Raw genomic sequence first — 18,066 nt, 5'->3', positions numbered from 1 at the left:
GCAGGAGGCTGGGGCAGCGAGTTACCATCCCTCACRCAGATGTTAAATATTGATCCACCCTACGGAATCTCTCCAGAAATGCTGTAACTGGTGTGGGAGAGGCTTTACGGCCTCTTCTGGCCCTGTATAATACTGGGAAAGCCGATTTATTTTCCGCTTGTGCTTTCGCAGGCGTTGGAGCGCTCCGCAGGGTCGAGCCCTGTTGCATTCAGGCTTTGCTCTTGGCCATTCCCTTGAAAAACAATCAAAACCTGTGTGATTGCAGCCTTTAGCAGAGGCACTCATGTTCAAAAAACATAYATATTATATATATATWAAAAATTATATATAATCTTGACAGCTAGTCCAGGGTGAATTTGGTATGAGAACACCAATAGATGTTTTCATTACTGTCAGCTTCTTGACCACAGCTAGGAAAGCTGCTTGAAAAATGGTGAGGTTCATGTGGGACAACTTCTAGTTGTGTTTTTAGATAGGCCACGTGTGAAAAGATAAGCTGCTTTTGGAAGTGTATGGGTGTGAATAGACTTGCAAAACAAGTGTGTTGATTGCTCCACCTTTAAGGGTATTTCTTGCTCTGGAATGTCTATAGAGCTCTGATGGCCAGATGTTCACAGAGCGGAAGATTAATCATTAATAATTGATAATTGATGGTTAATAAGAGGCCTGTTAGTGCTTCCATTTGTGCCTTATCCCAAGAAAGGAGCCAGAAACGCAATGATGCAAGTCCCAAAGTGCCGCAGCAGCCGTGCCAGGTGCTAAAGTGGGGTCTGGCACAAGGGAGAAGTCTGTCACCAGCCTKGGGTTCGGCTCTTTAGGTGGAAATCTGACAAAAACACAGTTAAACATGACTCTCCTGAGCCTTATTATCCACATAAATGCTCCAAAATCCTGCAGAGGTGACTGGTGTGGGGGCTCCTCTGAATAACAGGTTCCCTGCCCCTTGAGGGAGGCTGCGCTGGAGAGAAGGGAAGGACACGGTGCTGATCCTGGGTCCTCCTAAGCCTGAGCTTACAGGCACGTGAGGGAGCTCAGGGCCTTTCTCTTCCATCTTTTTTATTGCATAACGTGGATTTCATTTTGATGAGGTGGCTGCAGCATTAACRAGCCTTCCCCTGCCCAAGGGCAAGTTTAGATTAGCCAAAATGAGCAAATGCGGGCGCGTTTCTGAAGGGAGCACTTGTGCCGCGCGCTTGGGTTCGTTACAAAATGACACAGGGCGTTAATGAGAACAAATAGGGTTTTTTTGAAGTGCTCTAGTGTGTTGCCTGGTCTCCAGARAGGATTAAACCCCACAAATTCACCGTGGGGACCTTATGAAAAGAGATGCTTGTTGCATTGCTGCAGCAGTGCCCGCAGGGAGAACGGGCTGGAGCTGGAGCGTGAGGGAGGACGTGCAGCCGAGGGCTGGGAGCGGCTTCATTAAGGTAGTGACAAATTATACCTGGTAATYGGAAGACTTCAGCCTCCTCGTAAATCGAGGTGTGTTCTGTAGAAGCAATACTTGGCTTTGGGCTGCTCTGCTTGGTGTTTCCTTCAGCRGAGCCCAGGAATTTTCCTCTCTAAATCCTTCCTGAGGGTAAAATCCTCTGCAGGCACCTGGGAAGGAGGAGAAGGAGGCTGGATGGGGCCTCCTGGCAAGGAGGCGGCGAGGCTTAGGGAGGATTGCAGGGATGCTCTGCCAAAAGTGCCTCTCGTGCCAAACGCAGCCCGGGAGGGAGATGAAGTGTTGAGTCCTTGGATTTCCCGTTGGCCGCATTCTTGGACCTGCTCCGGGGCTGGATTTGCTTTTTCTCCAGGATGCTGAAGGGAGTGACTTGGAGTTTGATGGGAAGGATGAAGAGCTGGGATTTGTGTGGGGCTCTTTGTGGATGAATTAGGACAGCTCTGCCCACAGAGGTGCCCACACTGTCATATTCCATAGCRGGAACGTGTCCATCTCGACTGCCTTAGGCTGCATGGGGGGTAAGATGGGCAATGCATTTCCCTAAGCAGAGCCCGTGTCCCGTTATGAGAGGAGCGTGCAGGGAGATTTCGGCACCTCCAAGGTGCACTAAGAGGAGAAAAGCAGGGTTCAGTCTCTCAAATCATTGCTAAACTCTTGATTTCTTTTAATAAATAGGTCCTGCTTGCTCAGAAGCTGATGTTTTCTGCCTCCTCGCAACAGACTCACTGTATTTATATCCACTGACCACAGGGCCAACAGCATCTCGATAAGATCCCAAATTGCAGCCGGGAGGAAGTCGCGTAGCCCTAAGCATTAGTGGGATTCCCTGCCATRGATTTATTTATAGGCTCAGCGAGCTGCTGAAAGCACCCAAAAGTGGTGATGTGCAGCTTGCCCTGAGCTAAACACGAACGGGATGTTGCCTTTGAGGTCATTCCCTGGCTGAAACAGCGGTGGAGATGGAAGGAAACCTGCACGTTAGCCCTCCTCCTAATGCACCAACTGTGAAGCAGGCCAAGGACCAACCAAATTGTGCAGCAACGGGRCAAAGAAACAAAAAACCTGCACCCTGCTACCAATCTATGAACAGTGGGTGAGGTTTTGTATTAGTCAGTGTTAGGACTGTCCCCCCTGAAGGGTTTCGTGTGGGGAGGGAGCAACCAGGGAGCCTCTTTCTGTAGCATTAAATGGGCAATAGCTTCTTTCTGCCCTGCTCTTGCACTGCCAGTTGAAGTGAGGCACCCTGCTTTGCAGCTTGGGCACTTAAAATAGCTCCTTTACGTTATTGGGGTACAGCTAAAACTCATAAATGGAGTTTTATATACCGTTTAAAATATATTTTTTCCCTGTTTGCAACAGGAAATGCAGGTAGGCTCAGTGTTTCTGCTTTGTTTTCCAGGTCTGTACTCATAATTTTTGTTCTGCTGTGAAGCCTTTCCTAATTTTTCAGGTCTAGGTCTTATCTCCTGCTAGGAAACATGTTAAATCCCCCAAACTGGGGCACAGGGATCTAGATATGTACCTAAAATGCAGATAGGCTTTGAAAAAGATTTCCAGTGCTGCTGCTTTCGCTCTAATTGTTGCCTTCTCTTCTGGCTCATCCGTGTTTTTCATGGAAATCAGACATCAACCTTTCCTGCGTTTCTCTCAGAAGCATCTGGCTGTGGTTTTAATTTGGCCCACGTAGGCTAAGTTTCATACATGTCTCACCGTTGCTGTTTTTAAAGCAAAATTCTGTGAATGAAGTTCACTTAAGATAGTTATATTGACTCGACCGTTTGTATTTCRGCTTCCATCCAGCAGCTGAGTAAATCCTGAAGTCCTATTGAAGTAGCGTAGCACTTTGGCTATAACATCTTAAGGTCTGAGCTATGCAGCTGTCTGAGATGGTGACCGTAATTTTGGGCTGGTGATTGCACGGGCTCAAGTTAATACCCGCCGATGTAGGTCAAGTAGCCACCAAAAATGAGGAGTATTTCGGGGAAATAACAGGAGTATAGATGGTGAGTTTAATAAAAGCCAATTGCTTAAAATGAGACTTTCTTTTCGGTGATTAAGCTTGTTATTCAGGCTASTGATTCCTTAAATTGCCTGATTTTAGTGGCACAAGCTGGCTGTTATGTTGCAGTCGGAATAAACCACAGCAAGGTTGGGAAAGGCTCTGATGGGCTTGAGTAAACCCGGTAGCAACTGGATTTCCAGAGTCTCCAGGTGCTTGGTGCTGTGTCCAGGCCATCTCTGGAGTCAACAGGAGAAATCCCAAGGGCCATAACTGCTTTAAACAACTTTTCCTGGGATTATTACTGGGAATTACGCAGCGATACCCATTGACTGGCCSTGTAAGTGCTTGGCATTTCGGTGCTTAGGTTAAATGGGGTGGACAAATGCAGGTTAAATGATCTGTGGTGTCTGTTTTCAAGGCTCTAATGGGATTTGCACATCCAGAACATGAGATTTAGCGGCAGGATGTTGTCCCRAAAAAATGGCGACTGACCTTTCCCAAGGAAAATCACCAAGGCCTTTCAAATACCAAGGTATTTTCCCAAATTCCTAGATCTGGAAGGGCTTCTGCTCTAGGCCCGCTCGCGTCCTCCAATGAAGTGCAGGCTGGTGCATGAATAGCAAATATTTAACAGAAAAGTTGCTTTAAAATATTTATTCTATAATTGGGTTGAACAGCCTCTGCTCTCTGATTTAATCAACTATTTTATCCCCGTTTCGGGCTGCAGGTAATAGACTGAAGTGAATGTTCTGTATCACTCTTGCATTATTCATGGCCTGTTGTCTTTGTGCTCATCTCGGGAGAAAAATGACCTCTGTTTTCAAGAGTTAAATTTGATTTATTCTTTCTTCAGCCTGTGTGATATTTCAGCAAATTGTGGGCAGAATTGGAAAAACAATTTCTTTAAGGAAAGAAAAAGCGCAGKATTTCATTGATCGCGCATCCGCTGATGCATCAAAATGATAACATCCATTTGGGGGAATTGGACAAAGAATTTATAACTGAGGGTTTCGGGTTATCTTGCATGAAATCTTTTATTTTATTTTATTTTATTCCCCCCCCCCCTCCCCCTGCCTACTGGCACTATTAGAAACCCCAGTTTTTAATCTTATTTTGATGATTCATGAGCTCTTGGTACTCTACAGAGGTATCCTGAGTGCAGACGTTACACACTGTATTTTTTGGGAGTGCAGCTGACTTGAAAACTTTCTGACTCTGCTCTTTATCCCTCTTTTACCCAATTTTGTGCCAAAATATTTTAAGTGTATTAAATATACTAGGGTATTTTTGTGTCATCTTTTCTGGTCTCCATGAGCACCCAAATTGCAGTTAGGCAGAATTTAATTTTTTTTTGCCCAGGAATACGATGCTACCGAACGCAGGGATTTGGTGCAGAGGGCCGGCGGTTTTGCTTGGCTGATGAATTAAGGCCAGTAATTGTTGCAATATCTGCTGCTATCAGCCTAATATTGGTGCTCTGAGGTCAAGTCAACAAAGCAAATGTTGAAAAGCCTCTTTGGAGCTGGATTTAGTCCCCCGCTGTGCCASGTAACCTGCTTTTAAGTCAACCCAAGTAACCGTCTGCAAGCTGCTATAGCAGGAGAGAGGTGAATTTTAAGAAAGCTGATGGGGAGAGAATAGGAAGGGATTGAAGGAARATGATAATGTTGTTATGTCCAGCCTGGGGCCTGCCTGGAGGGAGACTCTTGTGGCTTTATCTGTATTGCTGCAAAGTCTGGAATCTGTGACTGGAATTTGTGCCACTGGCAAGGAACAGCRAGGGATGCAAGCTGGCATTTGGGCAAGGGTTTCCCCAAGGGAGAAGAGGGCTCCTCTGATGCTCTGGAAACCGATCTGGCCACGATGAAGTGTTGAAGGGCCCTTTACCCCTTACCTAGCTGTTGATTTGGGGGTCCTTGCAGGAATCTCGAGGCGGAGCGGGTGGGAAAACCCTTCCCGGAACGTCGCCAGCTGGAGAAAGGTCTCGGTGCGAGAGCCTCCCTTTGCATTCCCTCCCATTAGGCTGTTCCCAAATGCACCCGGGCATTTATTCAGGGTTTGTCTCCTCGTGTAATAAACACATAGAGCAGCATTTCCAAGCCAAGCCGATGCCACATTCCTGGCGTGTAAAGTTCTCCCTAAAATGGGAGCCTTGGTTGGCACCTGGGAATGACGGACGCGACGCGTCGCCTCCTGAGTTACTTAATACCGCAATTAGGCTCAGCTTAACTCCCTCATCTCCCTAAAGTACTGTTGCCAAAGGGAGAGGCTGAGACTGCTCCAAGTCGTGTGGAGGGGGTTTTGTGTCTGACAGGAGAGGGGAGCAGGGCCCCGGGATTCCCTGTCCCTGCCACCCGCGCAGTTGGACGCAGAGCCCATCCAAGCCCTTACGACCTCAGCTTATTCCATCCCACGTGTTTTCCAAGGTATTGGCTTTGAACTATAGGGAAGTTATATAGAAATCATGTTACCTTTGGAATTGCTTGGTTTTAAAATGCTTTTTAAAGCATTTAACCTTTGAAAAAGGTTGTTTTCCTGCAGCCAGAACCGACATGGAAATGATGCGCCTTTCCAATGGCTAACGCGTCTTGGCCACYATATGGAGAAATCCCAAGGCTCGTTCTGGCTTGTTTTAGGCTATTAGGATCAGTTCAGGAGTGCTCAGGCCTAGAGGAGGACTTAGGCTTGAGCAGGGCTGCTCCCGGGCGCGTTGCTTTGCGCAGAACGGCCGCTCTTGGTGCTCCCGTTTAATTTCCCCATGAAAGATGATTCAATTTTCATTAAGCGGCCGAAATGCTCGGTGCAAACGAGAATTGCAAAGGTGTCTCTGACAGCTTGTGTAATTCAGAGCAAGATGCTAAATTGCTGRCTTCTAGGCTGCCAAGCGCCTATCAAAATATATTAAACCTGGTTTAATTGGGTTGGCGAAGATTTAAGGGAGCAGCCTTGCCAAAAAACTCCCTTCCCTTCTATTCTAAATGCCCCTGTCCCTAAAAACATCTCRTTCCCCTGGGTTATTGCTGCTTAAAGGGGATCCTTGCTCTTCCAGAGCTTTATTTCCAAAGCTTCTCAGTCTCTGACTGTCACTTAAGCCTCGTCTTCCCGGTGCTGTTTTACTCCTGAAGCTGCCACAGTTTCCATGGGAAACGTTCTTCGGCGGGGAGATGGAAAAAGCCACTGCAAAAGTGCTGTTGGGCTGAAACAATCCAGGAAAAAATAGATGAAAATCTTCCCAAAGGCTTCCTCACCACACGCCTGATAGAGAACTAGCACAAAATAGTAGCTTAAATAAATAAAAAAAAAAAAAAAAAAGAGAGAAAACGGTGACCTGTTCTTAAAAGTCCTGTTTAGGCTTCAGGCTTAAGTAAGCGCCCCTGCTCTCGTTGCACTTTATTAGGACGTCAATAAAGATCTGCTGCTCCTGCGAATTACTGCCTTCCAGTTGCATTTAACTTCTTCCGTGTGAAAGGCAGCCCGGTGCTCCGTTAACATTGGTATAAGCACAGGCAATGAGTCCGTCYGGGTTGTTTTGGCCCGTGCTCTCCTACCTTGATGAAATGATGCTCTTTTTGTGGCTTAAATATTCACATAATTTTGAATTTTTCCTCTATGCAGATTCCTCTTTTTTTAAGCTCCCTTTGCAGCCACCAGAAGCAGAGCCCCGAACACCCATAAATTGCCAGGGAATGTGAGTGATTTAGCGGAGTTGCACAGCACCAACAGGCAAGGCAGGTAATACATCTAAGAGAAGAATGTCAGGCATCTGCTCTTAATCAAATCCCTATTTTTTTCTTCCCCAGTGCTTGGGATAAGAAATGCATAGGGCAAGTGCAAGGATTGGCTTCAAGGTGCTCATCTCACCTGGCAGCTGGTGGCTGCAAGTTGAGTGCATGGAGAAAAGCAGCTTCCCAGGCTGCATTTTCCAAGCTTTGACATTCCTTACGGGAGAAACTTGGCCGATACTAGTTAAGTGCAAGTGTTAATTGGCTCTCCCAAGCTAGCCCATAAAGCCTGTGTTTGGCAGAGGGAATCTTTGGTCCGAAGCAGCTGAGATCCAGCTGTTCCTCTTCAAGAGTAGCAAGCGAGGTTTCTAAGTGAGATTTCCTCAGTTTTGAGCTTATTTTCCTGGAAAAGAGGTTGGATTAGGCTCAACTCCAGCACATGCCGAGACGGAAGGAATTTCCTTGCCCCGTGGAAACGTTATAGCGAACACTGGGTATGTCAGTGACGTTTGCYTAACTGCAGCCCTTGCTGTTCTCCCTGCAGGAGAAAAGCGGGATGGGAGATAAAACACRGCTCTAACAAGGGGAAGGGATGAGCGCAGGGTTTAAATTAAGCTCTAGGGACCCAAAAATGAGGGAAACACTGGGGATTTTGTTGTTCTGGCTGCCCTCCCTTTGCGAACTGGCCGGCTGAAGGGCTGAGTGGTGCAGTGAAGAACCCTGAAATGATGAGAGGAAAATGAAAATCCTCCAACTGTTCAAGCCAGGGTTCGAGACTCGCTTGATTTGAGAAGAGAGGTAACCTTTGAGTAATGAATTATTTGGAAACTGGTGCTAGGAATGCGGCTCGGCTTTGTCTTGGTGCTCAGATGTCAAAACTAGGCTTAAATGCATAATGGTCTTCTGGTTTCCTAGCTTTTTGGGAGCAAAGGCATGAAATTCCTATTTTTTTTTTCCAGAAACTCTAAGGGCTATAATAAAGAAATGGAATTTAAACCRTCCTGCTGCAATAAAGGGGAATATTTGAATAGGAAAAGCGTGATCTGGCACCACAAAGCGAAGGAAATATTCCAGTCCTGCATGACTCGTAAAATCCTTCTAAAATCTAGAAGTTGCTCGGGATGTGAGAGACGGTTGTAGGTCCTGTGCCCCCTGAAAGGGGGTTCCTCCCTTCTGGGGCTGTAGTTGGGCTGGTGAGGTGGTTTCTTTCCCCCAACAGTCGCACTTGCTACCAGCAGCTTCGCCTTCCTCTCCCTGTTGTGAGAAAATTCCCTAAGTCACCAGAGAAAACCCAGGGGAGGGAGCCACTTATCCCAGAATTTCCCATCCTTTTCACCACCTTGGGAATCTGCTGCTCCACGTCGCTCCCGCCTTGGCGTCCGCGTAGAGCTTGTTCTGAAAAATGCTTATGTTCGTGGCTTCAATATATCATATATACGTTTAAATGTGTATTTATCCTGCAAAAGAAGAGAGAAATCACAGCTTCCCACGCGCTCCTTCTCCTTAAAGGGAGCGGTGAACTCGGCCGGGGCCCAGGCGGCCGCCGAAGATGCTGTTTGTCCGGGGCCTCCTCTCGCTGCCGCGCAGGGTGGGACGGGGCAGGATTCCCACACGGAAACGGGCCTCAACGTTTGTGTCTGTGCTGTGCTTGGCCTTTCCCTAGGTGCCTCCGAGGCTTTCTCCTTGGCAGAGCCTGCGCGTGGTCTACTGCAGCACGGTGGTGCCCTCTGACGGTGAGTGCCGCCCCTTGGGGAGCGAGCGCGGGCTCCCCTCGGGCTTCGCCCGCTGACATCCTGCTCCCCAAAGTGGGGTCTCCTCCTGTAGGCGGCCGCGGGCGAGAATCGGGTGCGTTTTGTTCCCTCGTTTAAATCCTGGGAGAAATCGGGTGCGTTTTGTTCCCTYGCTTAAATCCTAGGGACGTTGAGCGTCTTGGATAGCCCCAGGCGCSCTGCCGAGGTAGGTGGAACTGCCAAACTTTCCCTCAAAAAAGAGGAAAAGTCCGGAGGGAAAAGGAGCAGCTCTGAGGGTGGAACAGACGCAGGGACACGAGCACCAAGTGGCTGCTCCTGCTCGCCCCGCCGGGGCTCGTTAGCAAAGCTGCGCGCTAACGAAGCCCGCGGCTGCTTCCCCAACAGCCCCACACAAACGCTGAAACAAACCCCAGGGGGCTGAAATCGGTGGCAGTGGAGATGAATGCGGGACTGAGGGGGTGATGCGAGCRCGCAGACGCTGCCTGACCTGATTTACCTCTTCTGACGCGATGCCCGAATGTTTCCCTTGTTACTTTTTCTAATAACTGCCTTCAGCAGCGGTAAAAGCTCAATCCTGATTTCCTTGGCCACCCTGTGCTTTTAACTGCACGTTGTTTTGGCCTTAGGTCATTCTGAAACCCTTATGCAAGGAAAAAGGAAGCGTTGGAGAATGCTAGGGATGTGTTACTGGCTCACAGGTGGCTGAGCTCTGTGGTGCATGGATGACACTCCACCCTGGGGCAACTTCATGCTTTATAAAATGTGTAAAGCTCGAAAATCTTCATTTAGTGGCGAGTTGCAAGTGGCTGTAAATGCAATACACTTGTGCTCCGCTGCTTTTCTTGACATTCGAGTTTTGGGCAACCCTTACTGCAGTCATAACTTTATTTTTCTAACTATGAGCTATTCCCTCTCCRGTGCAGTAAGAACATGAGCAGGCACCGCTCGTGTGCGAGGTGGAAGGAGCCTCCAAGTGGGATTATGACCTCCCCTGCCACTGAGTCTTAGTTTAGAGGGGATAACTAGTCCAAAAATCATTCAAGGAGAATGTAACAGCCATAATTCCAGAATCACTGAACTCGGCCTCCTAAAGCAAAGAAATAGGCTGTAACCCTTCACCTAAGCCATAAATCCCTGGAAAAAAGGTTTCACCTTCTTACCCAGTGCTGAATACTTCAGGTATGGACCCACCTATCATTTTTTTCCCACCTGCATCTGGTCCCYACAAGATTAAAATGTGACAAAGACACAAAGACACTTGCTGTCTTGCAGCACAGGGGGGATGAGCAGGAAAAGGTTGGTGTAAACACTATATTTTAGTAATTTGACGTTTTTTGCCTATTTTGCAGTACAATGAAGTGGCATAGTAGCATTTTAAATTAAAGAAAAAAAAAGGATTTCCTGTGGACTGAGTTCTCTACTTGCAGTGAATTTTGAATTTCATATTCAAGATTTTTACAGTGAATACTGAAGTGCATATTGTGTATGTTATTCCCAGAACCAATAAATTTAATACTTAACTGCCTCTTTTCAACTTCCAAACATGTAAATCCCTCCTCCTGAGCTGCTTTCTCAGGTAGAAAATTCCCTATCCAGTGTTAATGCTAATGTATTTCTTAGCAGTCTTTTGCACAAATACTTGGGGGGAAGAAAGCAAAATCTGATAGCTCATGTCAAAACAGCTGCTGATCAGGAGCTTGAATTTCTGGTTAGCTGTCCAAATAAACCGACAATTCACGTATTTTTTTCCAGTAAATACCTGACTGTAGTCTGAATTTTAAGCTTTAAAGCACTGAAGCGACTGAAATCCTGTGAGGTGTCTGCTTCTTGAGGAGAAGGTTTGGATAGGATTCAAAATACGGGAGCTTCTTGGGAGGCTTTGGTCATTTCAGATGTCACATGAGTCATACGTGTCTCTGCTGCCCCCCCAGAGCTCCTCAGCCCCACCAGTTTTGATGTGAGCTGCTCCCATGGACGGACCGTGTCCCTGTGTCTCTTAAACCAGGGCATGGAGCAGAGCTGCATCAGGTGGGACTAGCCAGGCAGCTGCCCCATGGGTGGTGGCCACATAACCCCCAAAGAGCTGGCAAATGCTCTGTGCACCCAAAAGATCTTAGGTGTTTTAGATGAGAAAAATGCACAGCAGCCCAAAGGGGACYGTTCTAGGTGTATGCAGCGCTATTTTAGCTCCAGCATTTAGGGAGTTTTGATGGTGACTCAGAGCAGAGAGCTTCACTTTTGTTCCTATCTTCCTATCTGTGAATAGCCTAAAGCGCGCAGCGTGTGCAGGTAGTGAGATAATAATTAGCTTCCAGCTCATATAAGTCACTATAATAATAAATTTTAGTGAGGTGAGCTGGAATTGCAGCCTTACAGATCMTCTCCAGACACCCTTTTTCTAGTCCAACCTCCTGCTCAAAGCAGGTTCCCCAGGACAGGACAGGGGTTGGCTGTCGAATATCTCTAGAGCTGGAGCCTCTCTAGGCAACCTGCTACACCCACACAAGTCTATTTTTAAGTGAGATCTCTTACATTTCCATGCGTGCCCCTTGACTCTTGTCCTGTCACTGAGAAGTATGGCTCTATACCTGTGCTCCATCCTGCTCTCCCCACCAAAAATCAGGTGTTTCCATGCTCATGTCCCCTCCCTACACACACATCTTCTCCAGAGAGGTGTCCCAAGGTCTTCTCAACAGCTCTAGTAATCCAAATTTGCTGGCTCGTGTCCTAGTCCATGTCTTGCACCACCCCTGCCCTGTTGCTCTCCGGGTAGCCACCCTGCAGCAAGTCCTGGCCCCCACTTAAGAACTTACTTGAAAACCCTTCTGCCAGCCCTCAGGCAACGCAAAGGCTTCTTTTCTCTATGCCTAGGAAGCATCTGTCTTCTGAAGTGCAAAGCATATTGATCCCGTGCATTTTGGATAGCATGACCTTGGAGTTTAAACTCAGCGAGTGCTGTCCCTGCAGCCCTGGGMTCCTGCCTGCTCTCTTACAGATGTCTTGCCCCTGTGTAACTAAGGAGAAGTCCAAATGAAGCACAAATACAAGTGTTTGAAGGCTCTCTCTCCTGGAGGTCTCCTAGTGTGTGGTCTGCTTCTGTCTTTGGGGCTGTAAATCTGTAAACTGTGCAGCGTTGTGTGCTCCAGAGCCCAAAATAACTTCAGTTCCCCCAGAAAAGAGCAAATCTCTTGATGTTAGAAGACCCAACATGGAACCAATGTTTTAAAATCCCTATGTTGCATTCAGCTAACTGTGCTTGTCTCCACGGGGCGACTGCGGAAGCGTTCCAGGAGAGCCTATAATGTTTTTAAGGGTAACCTGCGTGTCTGCGTCTCTCCTAGAGGTGACGGTGGTTTATCAGAACGGGCTGCCTGTCATTTCCGTGAGCCTTCCCTCCCGGCGGGAGCGCTGCCAGTTCACCCTGAAGCCCATCTCGGACTCGGTCGGCGTCTTCCTGCAGCAGCTGCAGGCGGAGGACCGGGGCATCGATCGCGTTGCCATCTACTCGGCAGGTACTGCTGCGCGGGGACTCGCTGCTCTCCTCCTCTGCCAGCTCGTTTTGGGCAGCTTTTAACTTCCTAAGTGAGGGCTCGTAACCGAGTGAATCCTTGGACACTCTGGGGGAAAAAAAAGAAGCGTCAGTTTTGGGATATTCTGTTAGATGTGTGCACTCATTGAAGTTGGCTGAGGAAATATTTGAGTGTATTATTGAGTGAATAGAGAGGAAGCAATTCCTAGTGCTTTAGGTGAAGGTTCTCTGACAGCACAAGACGTGATCTTCATTATTTCTCCCCTTAAGTCCAAATGACTTGGAAATACTGAGCAGGAGCACAGTAGCCCACGCTGCAGCACGTCTGATTGTGGGAATACAGCAGCCCAGGAGCACTGCAGAGCTCAACAAGCTTTCAGCAGAGACTGGTGCTCGAGGTTCTGAAGATTGCAACTAGTCACGTAGAGTTGATGCTCAGAATGCCAATTACTGCTACAGACGATTGGCAAACCTATGTTCAGTATGTGAATGAAGTTATAAATTGCTTTTAACTGTCTGTGCCCAGACCTTCGTAACATCAACCACTCTTACTCAATTTAGGATTGTTAAAATTGACGTGGAGGTCTTGGACAAGTGCTTCCTCCTGTTTAACCTATGTGGAGATTCCTAGCAATTGATAAGGAACTGGGTCTAAAGAGTCAGACAGGGGAAAGAGTGTTTTCCTTGGCCATTGAAACTCAGTTGCATTTCACTTAAAACCATCCTGTTTGTGTCTRACTCAAGTGCTAGCACCAAGGCACTGAAACATTGGGCTGACTTAAGAGAGTGACGTGAGGAGAGAGATGTCATGGAAGGCCTTGGCCTGGGAAGGAGGCCACGTCAAAGCTGTCAGAGGCAAGGGAGGGRAAAGAGACCTCTCTAATGCTAGTACAGAGAGGTGAAAGGCACTAAAGTGAATTGTGCTGCAGGGTGAAGTTAAATATTCAAATATCTCATGATAGGGTGAAGGACACTTATTTTTATAAAACATTCCCTCCACTCTTCCTCCCTCCCACCCCAAAACCCCACGTTTTTAGAAAAGCAGCTGCATCCATTGGCCTAGCTAGTTTGCTCTGCGTCATCTCTTAATCCATACAACAAGCTTTACAAAGAGCATTGTCAATAAAAAACAGTCCTACAGCTAGATCAGGGATACTGCTGCAACGGGCTTAGCACGAGCGCGGCCTGCTCAGATGCTTCGTTTGTGCTTCCTAGTGAGTTGTGCTGTGTTTGCTTTGCAGATGGCACCCGTGTCGCCTCCTCCACGGGCATAGACCTGCTTCTGCTGGATGACTTCAAACTGATCATCAATGATGTCACATATCTCGTTAGACCACCAAAGAGAGGTAAATCCACCCGGCTCCGGTAACACCTTTCAGGATTTGCTTGACTGTAACTGCAGTGTGCTTTACTGACCTGTAAAAGAACATTTCATGTTCTAAAAGAGTCAATCTTGCAGCTCCTCATCCTGCCCTTGCAGCATAACATCCTTATATCTATTCTTATAGAGCAGGCAGTGCTGAAAAACAAATACCCATTTTGTTCAGGGCCAGTCTCGCTCATAAGAGGGATAAAAGAAGAAGTGGTGGAGGGAAACCCATATAACATTTGGGGCCATAACCCATATAACATTTTTATCTCATTGTGCAGGAGCTGAGTATGRGCAAAAATCAGGTTGGTTTGGAAGAAAAAATCCTTCCCCTAGTCTGAAAGGAGGGGTATTTATTTTCTTTAAGCATGGTACTTCATTGCAAACAAGCCTTGAAAGCCTCCTGGCTGAGAAGCAGTGAAATTACTGACAGTGCTCTTACAAAGTCGCATTGCTAAGAAGCAAATAGGAAAGGAGACCAGCCTATTTGGRATTAATAGTGAAATCATTTAAAATAGTTGGCTTCAGCAACTTATGTAACTTCTAAGTCTAAAAACTTGCAAGAATATCTGGAGACACTTACTGAAAGAGGCAGAAAGTTAATATTTTCATCTTTCCCCTACCCTTTTTCATAGGGAGCTGTGAGGTTGAATGAAATTAGAGGTTCTTGCATGGACTTGTTTAATTTTATTTTAACCCTGTAGTCAAGCAAGCAAAATAGGACAGGTTTCTGACCTGAGACCATCGCACCGTGTCCGACTGAGTTTAGATGGTGGGAATACCTTCCCCTATGTATCTGGATGTTTTACTTATGTATTTGGATTTTCTCTTCTGCTTCTCTCTTCAAGGAGCTGTTTATAGACAAAATCATTCGTAGGGCAGAAGCTGGCAGGGAGCTGTCAATATCCCGTTTTATTTGAGCAGCTCAAATAAGTCAACATGTTGAAGGAGGTTGATCTATCAAATAACAAAACAGACTCTGAGGATTTATTTGGAGACTAAGCCCACGTCGAGTGGCTTTTAGGAAGTTCTGCTGATAGGTGCTGTTTTCCTGGTAGGACTGTTGGCTTCCAAGGACCCTTTTGCCGGGAGAATAATCAAGTTATAAAAGCTTTTCAGCATTTTATTGGTCACAGTGTTTCTCCACTAACGATGGCTTTTGCAATCAGTTTAGGAGTATTTTAACAGAAAACTCTCCATGAGGAGATTTTTCTTCCCAGCCAATTTAAAGGTGCTTAGTTTAAGACAGGGGACAGAACGTGCTTCTCTTACTGGGTCCTTTGGCACTGACAGCTGAATTATTTCTTTCTCTTATTAGGCTGCTGATAGTAGAACTCAAGCCGTCCACAGCTTTTCATTGATCAGAACTTCTCCATTTATCCCTTGAGCATTGCAAGCCAAGACTGGCTTCCCCTGGAAGTTGGGTGCTGTGGTTTTCCTACATCAGTTCTGCTTTCTGTGCTGATAAAATGATGTTTAGAGAAGATAAATTAAGTTGCAGGTTCAAGGAAACTGCAAAGAATTAACAAGTTTTCTCATTAGACTGTTGTGTTTTGGGGACCACCAACACCAGATCCTTGTCTGCTGTCTTCAGGAACTGCAGTTGCTCGGGGACTACAGTTTGTTTCAGTTCTGGCTGCTTCTGACAGCTGCTGTGTTGTGTCGTGCTAGTTTAGCTGTTCCTTTGTCTTCATTGTCTTTTGTATAAAAATGCAGCTGTTAACTGGCCAACTACTAGTATTTAGCTTTTTTTTTCTTGCTTTTATTAATTTGTAGGCATAAAGCCTGGTTTTCTTTGGCAGAAGTTGCATTGTCTTAAGAGTGTGGGAGCTCCCCCAAAGTCTTTYGTGTTTAAAAGTTTTCACACCTTTCCTGTGCAACGTGATACCACTTTCTGATGAATCTGTAAGGAGCTGTGTGGATCAGCACATGTAAAGCAGCCTCTTTCTTTCCTAGAGCTCTTAAGCCATGAAGATGCAACCACGCTGAATGATGTCAAGACGTTGGTTCAGCAGTTGTACACGGCCCTGTGCATCGAGGAGCACCAGCTGAACAAGGAGAAGGAGCTAATAGGGAGGCTAGAGGAACTGAAGGAGCAACTAGCACCATTAGAAAAAGTGAGAAGTCTCATTTTATTTTGCTTATCCTCCAGATGCCAGATTAATTTATTTTGAGGCTTTAATTAGATCCCTTCAAATGATTTTAAGATCAGTGGAGCAGAATTTGGCACTGAATCTGTACCAAGATGCATCTCTTTCTGCAGAAACCTTGTGTAGCTGGGAATGAACTTGGTGACAAATAGACTGCCACTAATGCAACAAAACATCCCTGCAAACACAGAAATAGGCACCTTTGCTAAGTGTCTAGAATATACTGAGTGTAATAAAGAAAGATGATGYGAGATACTGACAGAAAAGAAATCTAGGAATGTCTATGTAACCTGGAATCAGGTCATGCATCTCAAATGACTTAGGATTTTATAGATAGAGAGCATTTTTTTKTTATGTTTTAGTAACAATATCAATATAAAACTTTTCTAAGCATACAAGGCACATGTTTCTTCTTTTCCTGCAGGTCAGGATGGAGCTGAGCAGGAAAGCAGAGAAGAGGACGACCTTGGTTTTATGGGGAGGGCTGGCCTACATGGCCACTCAGTTCGGGATCCTCGCCCGCCTCACGTGGTGGGAATATTCTTGGGACATTATGGAACCAGTCACCTATTTCATCACCTATGGTAGTGCCATGGCAATGTATGCTTATTTCGTAATGACTCGCCAGGTAGGACGTTGTGCTGACGTTGACACTTACAGAAGGCTTKATTTGGGCTTTTTGTAGAAAAAGACACAACCTGTACAGATGGCAGAGCTGGGTGCCCCTTGATGTAATTTTTGCTATGCAAAGAGGGGGATCTTGGTGGGGTTTTTGGTGGTGGTCACTACAGATTTCCTGATAGACCTATCTTGTTTGCACTGCAGTTACGTTGTGCTCTACTCAGTCCCTATAACCCATGGGCACAAGAGCCATCTTCTGAGTTTCAAGGAAACACACGTCTCTGTAGGAGACAGAGATCTCCAAAGAGACAAAAAATGCTCATGAAACATGTAGCAATTGCTTCTCCTTAGTTGTGCTGTGGATTTAGCCTCTTATCCAGATATAACATCCATACATCCAATGCTGTTGTACGCAAACATCCAAATACATCTGCTTGGATGCTTTCCCCTCGGTACGATCCCAGATCTATTGACTCTCTGGTCAAGTCTTTGAAAACTAGCCCTGCTTCAGTGGTGGGAAATCTATTCAAAATAGAGCTGTGCTTCTCTGAGCCCTCACAGTAGTGACAGATTCTTGGCAGGGTTTAGCACACTGTTTATTTTACCACTCCTTCACAATCCCATCCCAGCCATGAGGACGGAATGGCTCGGAAGGTCTCAGACCACCAGGATAGATTCTGATTGCTCATATACAACTGTTGTTGCTTTAATTAGCTGTTATGTTTAACAAACTCATTCTGTTTTTTTTTTTTTTTTTTTAAGAAGCAAGTTAATAACACGGGGATGTAAAAGAATGATTAATATTTTAGAGTGTAGTGGGGTTCTGTTGTTGTTGAACTGCCAACTGTGGGTGTTTTAGAGCCCTGGAATGTGTTAGTTTCTGTTCTTCATGCAGAGAAAGGTGCCCACGTTCAGGTCAGGAGAAGAGCTACTGTAACTCGCCATCAAAATTCAGGAATGTGCCAGAGGGAGGAGCAAATACCTGACTGAGCTCAGGCAATGCTGTCTAGTCTTGTGTCTCAGGTGGCAGATACCAGTTCTACTCCCCAAATCGTATCTGATAATAGGGGTGAAAGCTATTCCTGTGTGGAGGTGCTTTATTCATGTCTTTTCCTTTTTTATTTCTAGGAGTATGCTTATCCAGATGCCAGAGACAGACAGTACTTATTATTTTTCCATAAAGGAGCCAAAAAGACACGATTTGATCTAGAGAAATACAATCAACTCAAGAATGCAATTGCTCAGGTAATGAGAATTTTTCCAGAACTAAAAAGACTCGCTGCTTTTGTCGCTGCTGTGAACAGATGAACTTCGAACAAGAATGAATGTCTTAAGTTTTCAGCCTAATTTTCTTGTCACAGCCCCAGTGCAATCACTGCACTGGCTTTAATCAGCCCAGGAATGGAATTGCTGGATACATAAATCAACATCAGACAGTTGCCTGTATCTATCCATAAGAGTCTCTTAGAAACTGC

At 46.1% G+C, this 18,066-nt stretch overlaps 1 protein-coding gene across 1 annotated transcript in view; it reads left to right on the top strand.

The window, feature by feature from the left end:
* MCU (mitochondrial calcium uniporter) overlaps positions 1–18,066 on the top strand; it is a 48,024-nt gene that overhangs the window by 27,950 nt on the left and 2,008 nt on the right. The window contains exons 2-7 of the mRNA XM_026045048.1: positions 8,835–8,904; positions 12,264–12,434; positions 13,693–13,797; positions 15,777–15,937; positions 16,395–16,598; positions 17,720–17,836. Coding sequence (XP_025900833.1) covers positions 8,835–8,904; positions 12,264–12,434; positions 13,693–13,797; positions 15,777–15,937; positions 16,395–16,598; positions 17,720–17,836 — 828 coding nt within the window. The remainder of the gene's footprint in view (positions 1–8,834; positions 8,905–12,263; positions 12,435–13,692; positions 13,798–15,776; positions 15,938–16,394; positions 16,599–17,719; positions 17,837–18,066) is intronic.

The sequence above is a fragment of the Nothoprocta perdicaria genome, unplaced genomic scaffold (genome assembly GCF_003342845.1).
Source record: "Nothoprocta perdicaria isolate Ctin4 unplaced genomic scaffold, notPer1 scaffold_397, whole genome shotgun sequence".
Taxonomy (NCBI): Eukaryota; Metazoa; Chordata; class Aves; order Tinamiformes; family Tinamidae; genus Nothoprocta; species Nothoprocta perdicaria.
The sequence above is the reverse complement of the archived record's forward strand: the minus strand, read 5'-3'. Positions and strand labels throughout refer to the sequence as shown.